At 48.1% G+C, this 10,348-nt stretch overlaps 1 protein-coding gene across 1 annotated transcript; it reads left to right on the top strand.

Annotated features, from left to right (window-relative positions):
- The first annotated feature begins 4,528 nt into the window (after window positions 1-4,528).
- On the top strand, window positions 4,529-5,870 carry Nppb (natriuretic peptide B). Its single transcript, XM_021161579.3, has 3 exons — window positions 4,529-4,745; window positions 4,957-5,179; window positions 5,639-5,870. Exons 1-3 carry the CDS (start codon window positions 4,620-4,622, stop codon window positions 5,653-5,655), a joined length of 366 nt encoding a protein of 121 aa, XP_021017238.1. The 5' UTR covers window positions 4,529-4,619; the 3' UTR covers window positions 5,656-5,870.
- Window positions 5,871-10,348: the final 4,478 nt, after the last annotated feature.

The raw sequence follows: 10,348 nt of genomic DNA, 5'->3' as shown, positions 1-10,348 counted from the left end.
GCTAAATACTTCGTTTTCTGTGAGAAGTATCCTGGCTGTGAGACTTTGTTATTAGCAACCACCAGAAAACAGGATACCAAGCTAGGAGGCAGACAACACAACAGAGGATTGCCTGGAGGCTGTCTGCTGCCACTGTAGGTGTATGGATGAGATACAGCCAGGGAGGGCAGGCTTAAGACTTAGTGGAAGGCAGAAGAGGTAGCTCAGCGGTTAACAACACTGGTTGTAGCCAGGCGTGGTGGCGCATGCTTTTAATCCCAGCACTTGGGAGGCAGAGGCAGGCGGATTTCTGAGTTCCAGGCCAGCCTGGTCTACAAAGTGAGTTCCAGGACAGTCAGGGTTATACAGAGAAACCCTGTCTCAGAAAAAGAACAAAAAACAAACAAACAAAAAGAACACTAGTTGTTCTTGAGGACCCAGGTTCAAGTCCCAGCACCACATCATGGCTTACAATTGCCTGTAACTCCTGTTCCAGGGGGCTTGGTGCCCTCTCTGACTTGTGAGGGCATTATTTGTGGTGAACAGACATACACACAGGCACTCACACACATATATACTCTGTCTCTGTCTCTCTCTCTCTGTCTCTCTCTCTCTGTCTCTCTGTCTCTGTCTCTGTCTCTCTCTCTCTCTCTCTCTCTCACACACACACACACACACACACACACACGACTTAAGTGGAAAGCCCAGAGGAGTGGCTCACTGGCAGTGTGCAGCCAGTGTGAGGCCCTGAATTTGGCACTTAAGCCGGGGCTGGAGTTCAGGAGATAGAGTGCTTGCCTAGTCCTCAAGTCTTGGGTTCTGTCCCCAGCACTGCATTAAACTGAGTTTAGTGCTGCACGCCTATAATCTTAGTACTTCGGAGATAGAGGCAAGGGGGTAAGAGGTAAAGATTATCCTCAGCTAAACAGAGAGTTCAAGGCCAGCCTGGTCTACATGAGACCCTGTCTCAAAAAAGGAGAGAGAAAAAAAGAGAAAGAAATTTCAGCATATGGCACACACACAGTACACATACATGTGTGTAGGTCAAACACTCATACACATAAAAAAAAACCACTAAATACATCTTTTTTTTTTTTAAGATTTATTTATTTATATGTAAGTACACTGTAGCTGTCTTCAGACACTCCAGAAGAGGGAGTCAGATCTCATTAGGGATGGTTGTGAGCCACCATGTGGTTGCTGGGATTTGAACTCCGGACCTTTGGAAGAGCAGTTGGGTGCTCTTACCCATTGAGCCATCTCACCAGCCCCCACTAAATACATCTTTACAAACAAAGGGGACAGAGTTCATAGGCAAGACAGAGACAAAGTGAGAACCCAGACTCTCCAGGTGCTGTTGTGAGCAGGTTGGGAACACAACCAGCCCCCTGCTGCTCCGGGTCCAGAGCGGCCTGACTACATCGACGACTACTACTACTACGTGACCTCATCTTTGGGCCAGACTCAAAATTCTACTCACTGGCTTATAGTTCAACGACCCCTTCCCCTACCTCTGTTACTCAGCAGAGGCCATGTGTTAACCAAGCCTGCTTCCTAGAGATCTCGGACTGGCCCGTCTTCGGAACCCTTTAAGTTTGAATGCCTTGCTTGGCGTAGAAAGAATGAAACGCTCTGCTTTCAGACCCCCGCCCCACACTTGGCATTTCTAAAGGCCTTTTGCTTAAAAACATGACCTGGCTAGTGCGTCCCTCGGTCCCTCTCAGACTGGATTTTTAAACACAGTCTGGAATTTGACAGCACCAGCTGCAGGAAGGGCTTGAAGGCATGTGCTCAAAAGTGAGGAGGTCAGAGGCTGTCTCCATAAACCGCTTTGTAGGAAGACGTAATGACTAGACAAAGACACTGAAGACTCCTTTCTGCTCAGCCCCCATTTCTGCTCAGAGGTGGGGTCTACTTCCAGTTTCTTTGGAGTCACCTGGGTCTGTTTTAAACAATGGAAAAGGGTGGAGCAGACCCCACACTGATGCTAGGCCCAGACCATACAGGGCATTACCAGCAGCTGTGAGCTGCTGCCATGTCGGTATTAGAAACTGATCCTCAATCCTCATTCGCCACCAGACAACTGACCTAAGAGCCTGTATCTGCTCTGCCTAAAAGAAAGTCTTCAGGAGACTCCAGCAGTGGGCACCAGGCCACAATCTGAAGAGGGACATCAAGTAGGAGTCCCACAGCAGAGGTCTACCAATCACCAGGACTGGATAATGCAGTTGAAAGATGGTCACTATAAGCCACCAAGCTATGTGTGCCTTGTGGCACCCTGAGTATGCCTCATGGACAGAGCTTGTGGTACAGTGCTTGCCCAACATGCACAAAGCCCCACGTTCAATCTTCAGCCAACATAAAACAGACATAGTGGTACGCACCTGTAATCTGGGTGCTTGAGAAGTAAAGGCAGGAAGATATGGTAGTTTAGGTTAGCCTGGGCTACGAGACCCTGTCTCAAAATATGTACAGTCCGTTAAACAGAGCATTCAGGAGGTAGGGACAGGCAGAACTCTGTGAGTTCAAGATCAGCCTGGTCTACAAAGTGAGTTCCAAGTCAGCTAAGGACTACACGATAAAACCCTGTCTCAAACAAGCAACAACAACAAAATAAGTGGATGCTGAAAGAGGGTGTCAGATCCCCTGGAACTTGGAGTTATAAGTAATTGTGAGCCACCATGCGGGCACGGGAACCAAACCTAGGTCTTCTGGAAGAGCAACCCGTGCTCTAAAACACCTCAGCCATCTCTCCAGCACTAGGGATTATTTTTATTGTGTTAGTTGAGGAGAGAAGACCCACTGTGGGTGGCCCTGATCCATGGATGGGGTTCTGGACCATATAAATGGACACACACACAGAGAGAGAGAGAGAGAGAGAGAGAGAGAGAGAGAGAGAGAGAGAGAGAGAGGAATTTACTGCTCTCGGCTTCCTGATGGTGGGTGTTACATTACCAATGGCTTCAAGCTTCTGCCACACATAAGCCAGATGACAGGAATGGCGATGTGGAGATGGAGATGTGGATAGTGGCTACCTCAGAGGAGAGATAAGCTCTATCAGGAACTTGGCTGGGAGTCATTTGTATGACCTGTTAGCCAAGAATCTGGCTTTATTCTGCCTGTGTCCTGAGAATTTACTGGAGCTGGACATGGGGGTGGTAGACTAGTTGGTTTCTCAGAGGGAAATTGTGTTAGGAGACAAATTCATGTGCAAGGAGAAGGCTTGAGCTAAGAGTGGAGATGGAGGCATTCTTCGCCTCTCCTAAACAATTGCCTAGGAGAGAGTGTGTGTTTCCCTTGGGTCAGAACACAGAAACTCATGCAAACACGGGTCCGAGAGGCCCAGAAGCTTGCAGAAGAACCTAACAGCTTTCTCCAAATGTGACTGGCTCTGGACTCATGATCTTCTTAACTATCCCCTTTCTCCATTTCTGCCTTAACCCACTGCCACTCCTGGTCATTGTCCTCGACCAACCTGACTGTTGTTAGCACCGATTCTGCAGAAGGGATAGAGACATTGGGCGCGCACCTGGGCGTATATGCCTCCGCTTCACTTCCTCAGAGTCTCAATTCTCATCCGAGTGGGAGGCTGGGTGTGTTGTGTGAGGGAGACGTCACTGTTGGCCGATCAGCTAAGAGAGAGCTGGGGAGAGGCCTTTCCCACACGTCTGGAGTCTAGGCACCCTTTCTCTTCCACTCATGGTGGGGGAGGAGACTTTGGCACCCAGAGATGATGCCCCAGAAGGCATGGCTACGTGACCTCATCTTTGGGCCAGACTCAAAATTCTATCCTAATCAGCTCTTCTTGTTAAGGGTCAGAAAGGAGGGTTGGAATTCCAGAAGTTCCTTGTCATATCCCAGCTTTTCATCAGTTGACACTGGAAGGTGAGCATCCTCAAGCTGAAATCTTCACATGGTTTTGAGGGGGGGGGGTTGTAGGAAGGTGGGTATCAAAACCGTTGTGTGAGCCACATAGCTCCTTCTGGCCTGGAAATCTGTTGAGGAGAGAGCTTGAAAGTTTGTGTGAAGTACATGTGTGGCGATCAGAACCACGGACAGCTACCAGAGTACCCGGAAGTGGTGCAGTCCAGCTAGGTGTTGGGAAGCCAGGCCCAACGATTACAGGTTTGGAGGACACTCTCCCCTGGAGGCTGGTGATGGTGGGTGTTGTTTGGGAATGTTTTCGATGAGTCACGCCATAAGCCCCACACTCGCCACAGGCTGGGAAAGCTGGGGCTCTCCCCGCCATTTCCAATAGGGGTGGGGCAGGATGTCATAGGCCCTCAGGTTCTGCATGAAAGAAGGGAGCAGGAAGCAAGGACTGTTAGTGTGCCCCGCACACCCCCACCCTAGCCCAACCCATTTCTATACAAGGCCTGCTCTCCACAGCCTCCACCCACAATGAATACTCCACACAGGCACAGAGGGGTGAATTCTCAGGTCCTGAGCTCAGCCGGCAGGAATGCAGCTGATAAATCAGAGATAACCCCACCCCTACTCGGTGAAAAGGTCCGGCCGGACACTCAGCCCCAGTATAAAAGGCAGAAGCACTGTTGCTGAAGACACCAGTGCACAAGCTGCTTGGGGAGGCGAGACAAGGGAGAACAAGGCACCATTGCCTGGCCCATCGCTTCTGCAGCATGGATCTCCTGAAGGTGCTGTCCCAGATGATTCTGTTCCTGCTTTTCCTTTATCTGTCACCGCTGGGAGGTCACTCCCATCCTCTGGGAAGTCCTAGCCAGTCTCCAGAACAATTCAAGATGCAGGTGAGCACCGAGGGTCTGCAGAGAGAGATGGGGTCTGCCTGAAGGGTTTGGGAAACGGCAGTGAAAAGACCTCGTGTCCTTTGGGAATTAGCCATATGAGAGTCAGAAAACTGAAAGATTGGGCAGCAGATCCCTTAACTGATGAGCACTATGGAAGGATGGGAGATTCAGGTGTGTGTGTCTGACGTCTGGGCTCCCCAATCCATCACAGAAGCTGCTGGAGCTGATAAGAGGAAAGTCAGAGGAAATGGCTCAGAGACAGCTCTCGAAGGACCAAGGCCTCACAAAAGAACACCCAAAAAGAGTCCTTCGGTCTCAAGGCAGCACTCTCCGGGTCCAGCAGAGACCTCAAAATTCCAAGGTGACGCATATCTCAAGCTGCTTTGGGCACAAGATAGATCGGATCGGATCCGTCAGTCGTTTGGGCTGTAACGGTGAGCACCTACCTTGCCACTTCCCTGCAAAGCTGCACACCCATCCCATCCCCGTGCATGCTACCCTCAGAGGCCCCTAGGTTTGCTATCTGGCATACTCTTGCAGCCTGACAGTCTTCAAGACCAAGGCAGCCTGTCAGGAAATATCACATGGGTACTGCATTACATTCTCACAGGTCAGCACCTACCTTCCATCAGAGGGGTCACACGCTCTGAGGGAGCAGACTGCCTGATGTCTGATCACCCCTTCACAAGGCAGAAAGGGTTCTGAGCATTTCCCCCCAGGCAAAGGGCATGCCCAACCCACTTTACAGGAGAAACAGACACCCCCGTGAGATAGCTTTTTCCAGAGCCTTAAACTTCGACATCATCTGGGGACTGAAGATGGGGGTGTGGTGGGGTGGGGGAAACTCAGTTTCACTTCTGAGTGTGACACTACCCTGTCTCTCCTCCCCACAGCACTGAAGTTGTTGTAGGAAGACCTCCTGGCTGCAGGAGACTCCAGTTTCTGACTCGGCCTGGGACTCTTTCCCCAGCTCTGGGACCGCCTTTGAAGGGATCCTATTTATTTATTTATTTATTTTTATTTTTTATTTTTTAATTTATTTTGTTGTTTTTCTACAAGACTGTTTCTTATTTTGGAGCACAAACTTGCCACAACATAATAAACATAGCATATTTCCTGCTTTTTGAAAAGGATTTGTGTCCGTGAGTTTCAATCTATCTCTTAGCTCTTTTACTTTGCTTTTGTTTATTTTGGTTTAAGATAGGGCCTCTCTATATAGACCTGGCTGTCCTGGTAACTCACTCTGTAGACCAGGCTGGCCTCAAACTCCCAGAGATCCACCTGCCTCTCCCACCAGAGTGCAGGGATCAAGGGCATGTACCACGGCTGCCCAGCTGGAACCTTCTCCTTTGAATGTCATGTATCATCGAAACTCAGCTGATGGCCAAAGTTCCTCACGACCAGTAATGTCATGATTACCATCACTCCCATTTTATGGGCGAGAAAACTGAAATTCAGAAAAGCCAGGCCTCTTGGGACATGAGGGGACAGCTGAGTGGCTGGCACATATGCTCTGGCTGGCTTGAGCAGAGCTCTGGAGAGTGTCTAATGGAGAGAGGGGACCGAGAGGTGGCTCATTTCGATCTTGTGTGCACTCAAGGTTGTGGATATCTAATGAAAGCAATGAGGGTTTTTTTTTTCTTTTTTAAAGTTGATGTTTAAAAAGTAGCTTATTTTCCAAGCATCCGTGAGTCATCTTCCGATGCTTCCGATGCAGAGGCAACGAGTAGCTAGAACAGTTGATGTGGACAAAGCCTTTTTAACAAGGCAGGCACGGTTCCATCAGCTGGGACAGTCCCTCGTGACTCTGAGAAAAAGCTGAGCACCCTCTTTTGGCAGGCAGGGAAACCTAGGCATAGAGAGAGTGGTCCTGTGATTTGCCCAGGGTTGTGAAGTTAGTAAGCAGCAGAGCTATGTTCTGACCCAGGTTCTCACCACTGCCTACGAAATCTCTTCCAAGCCAGGTACTTAGGCTTGCTGCTGGCATAGACATTCTAACCCACTCATGGCTCATCCTACAGATGCACATTTGAGCCATCACCTGCTTGCAGCCTGTGCCTCTGCTCAGGGGACAGTACACACCCATTTTCCCAGGAGACCAGGCATATCTGTTAATAGGGGCCCATTGCTTGGGTATGGCTCATGCTGCACGTTTGGGCATTGCTCATGCTGCATGCTTGGGCGTGGCTCATGCTGCACCCAGTACTTGGCTAATTTTTTCCAAGCAAAGTCCTGGAAAGGCGACCCAAAGGGACACCTCACTGAGCTCGCAGGAGGATGTTGCTAGCTGAAAGCACTACACACACACACACACACACACACACACACACACCACACACCCATAAAAATAATACACAAATAATTGGAGCAGAGCCTATTGCTGAAGTGCTTGTCCAGTGTGCAGAAGCCCTGAATTCCATCCCTGGTGCCGCATAAACAGGGGTTGCTACATGTGTGTATAATTCCAGAACCCAGGAGATAGAGGATCAGTTCTGGGCCGTCCTAAGCTACATGGGAAGTATGCTGGTTAGGTCTTTTTGCTGTTTGTTTGTTTGTTTGGCTGGTTGGTTAGTTGGTTTGTTTGCTTGTTTGTTTGTTTTGTTTTGTTTTTTTTGGCTTGTTTGGTTTGCCAATTTGACATGGGGCAGGGTCATCTGGGAAGTAGGACTTAACGGGGAAAATGCCTCCATCAGATTCTCTTGCAGGAAAGTCTGTGGGGAATTTTCCTGATTCATAATTGATGTGGGAATGCCTCAGCTACTGTAGGCAGTGCCACTCTGGGCAGGTGGCCCTGAGTGTTATAAGAAAGAGGGAGGAGGGCAAGCAATGGGGAGCAAGCCAGTAAGCAGTGTTGCTCTGTGGCCTCTGCTTCAGTTCCTGCCTTCAACTCCTGCCCTGACTTCCCCTCAGTGATGGAGGGCAACCTGAGAGTTGTACAATGAAATAATCCCTTTTCTCTTCATGTTGGCTTTGGTCACGGTGTTTATCACAGCAGTAGACAGCAAACTAGGGTAGAAGCTGGTAGCAGGAGTGGAGCCCAGCTATGACAGTGGGCTAGGCCCTTTCTGCATCAATGATAAACTAGGGAAATACTCCACAGACTTGCCTGCAAGTCAACCTGGTGGAGGCAGTTTCTAGATTGCAGTCCTTAAGGGCTGACCCTGCCCCATGTCAAGTCGACAAGAAAACCCTAGTCAGCATTGTCACCACGCTGTTTTGGGGGAGGCCATGCAAGCCATCCATCATAAGCGTTGTGGATGGCATGGCCAGAGAGATGGCGGTGCCCACGCCCTTTGGAGCCTAGAAGATCATGAGCAAGTCTCAGATAAGCACACATGGAGTTATTTACACTGTTGGCTTTTGTAGCTTTGCTTTGCTTTTGTAACTGCCCTGGGTTTTTGTTACTGCTGTTGTTGTTTATTTGTTTGTTTTCTGTTTTTTTTTTCTTTTGTGTAAACAGGAGCCCACAGTTGAGAGACTTTGAGATTTTTAAAGAGAGAATAAATTTTTTAAAAAAGATTTATTTATTATTATATGTAAGTACACTGTAGCTGTTTTCAGATACACCAGAAGAGGGCATCCGGTCTCATTAAGGATGGTTTTGAGCCACCATGTGGTTGCTGGGATTTGAACTCTGGACCTTCGGAAGAGCTAAGAGCTGTCGGGTGCTCTTACCCACTGAGCCATCTCACCAGCCCGAGAATAAATTTTTAAAAAGAAGTTGAACCTTTAAAGTATTTGAAAGATTGGGACTTTTAAAAGTTATACCATGGGCTGGTGAGATGGCTCAGCAGGTAAGAGCACCCGACTGCTCTTCTGAAGGTCCAGAGTTCAAATCCCAGCAACCACATGGTGGCTCACAACCATCCGTAACGAGATCTGACTCCCTCTTCTGGAGTGTCTGAAGACAGCTACAGTGTAATTACATATAATAAATAATAAATAAATCTTTAAAAAAAAAAGTTATACCATGCTTTGTACTGGCTGTTAACATAATCTTGGGGATAAACAAGAAGAGAAAGGTTATGATTTAATAATGATGTATTTGGGTATCAAGTTGACAAGGGGACACTTGTGATAGTTGTTGGTGATGGTTTTTTGGTTACTTTGAACTTGCAATTTGAGATGGGCTCAAGTTGACTGGGAGAGGGAACTTGAATTGAGAAAACACATCAGTCAAATTGGCCTGTAGCAGAAAGGGACCTGTTCCTGAGTAGTTAGTGATTGATGTGGAAGGCCTAGCCCACTGTGGGTGGAGCCAGTCCTTAGGTAGGTGGTTCTGGGTTGTATAAGAAAGCTGACCAAAAGCCTTGTGTGGTGGCACATGCCTTTAATCCCACTTGGGAGGCAGAGGCAGGCAGATTTCTGAGTTCGAGGCCAGCCTGGTCTACAAAGTGAGTTCCAGGACAGCCAGGGCTACACAGAGAAACCCTGTCTCAAACAAACAAACAAACAAACAAACAAACAAAAAAAAAAAACAAAACAAAAAAGAAAGAAAGAAAGGAAGGAAGGAAGGAAGGAAGGAAGGAAGGAAGGAAGAAAGAAAGAAAGAAAGAAAGAAAGAAAGAAAGAAAGAAAGAAAGAAAGAAAGAAAGAAAGAAAGAAAGCTGACCTAGCAAGCTATGGAGAGCAAGCCAGTAAGCAGCACTCCTCCATGGCTTCTACATCAGTTTCTGCCTCCAGGTTCCTGCCTTGATTAAGTTCCTGCTTTGGCCTCCCACGTCATGGTGCTTTAGCACAGCAATAGAAAACAAACTAAGACTGAGTTCAAGGCCAGTGTGAGGTGGTGACTCTTTCTCAGAAATGAATAGAGACCAGAGTGAGCAAATAAAAATCTTCCTAATTAGGGGCACACTTAATTGCACACGCAACCCTATGCACACTCACCCCTCCCATGCACACTCACACACACACACAAGCACACATACACACAGGGACACACCTCCAGACTCCCTAACACATCTTGGAGCCACGGCAGACCTCAGTTTCACAGGTTGCTTGTTATTAACCATGTTCCCCTCAGAAAGCTGCCATAACCTCTATCTCCACAAATGCTTATCATCCGAATCCCTCTAGAAGAGAGTTGTCTGTGGAACAGACCAGAGGAGGCTCAGTCCACGGCTTCAGAGCTAAAGATCCTTAAAGAGGATGTGGAGGGCAAGCCAGCTTTGTCTAGTCTTTTTTTTTTTTTTTTTTAAGATTTATTTATTTATTATATGTAAGTACACTGTAGCTGTCTTCAGACACTCCAGAAGAGGGCGCCAGATCTCATTGCGGATGGTTGTGAGCCACCATGTGGTTGCTGGGATTTGAACTCTGGACCTTCGGAAGAGCAGTCAGGTGCTCTTACCCACTGAGCCATCTCACCAGCCCCTTGTCCAGTCTTGAGTGATAAGGGTTCTCCTAATCAAGCCAGATCCAAACCAAGAACTTGGCGTCTAGTCTCCATTCATGGTAGAACTCTTGCTTTCTGTCTTCTAGGTCTTTTCATCCACCGACTTACCATCCACTCGTGACTCACTATTTTATAGAGCTGGATGTCAGAAAACACCTAAAAGCAGATCCAGGTCTGTGTGCATCACTGGACAGTGGCTCCCTGTCTC

The sequence above is a fragment of the Mus caroli genome, unplaced genomic scaffold, assembly GCF_978045245.1.
Source record: "Mus caroli unplaced genomic scaffold, Mus_caroli_1 scaffold_6, whole genome shotgun sequence".
In the NCBI taxonomy this organism is placed as follows: Eukaryota; Metazoa; Chordata; class Mammalia; order Rodentia; family Muridae; genus Mus; species Mus caroli.
This window is presented reverse-complemented; position numbering and strand designations above follow the sequence as displayed.

Coding starts and splice junctions, on each gene's coding strand:
- Nppb (XM_021161579.3), top strand. CDS start 4,620: ATGGATCTCCTGAAGGTGCTGTCCCAGATGATTCTGTTCCTGCTTTTC. Junction 4,746..4,956: donor CAGAACAATTCAAGATGCAG/GTGAGCACCGAG, acceptor AATCCATCACAG/AAGCTGCTGGAGCTGATAAG.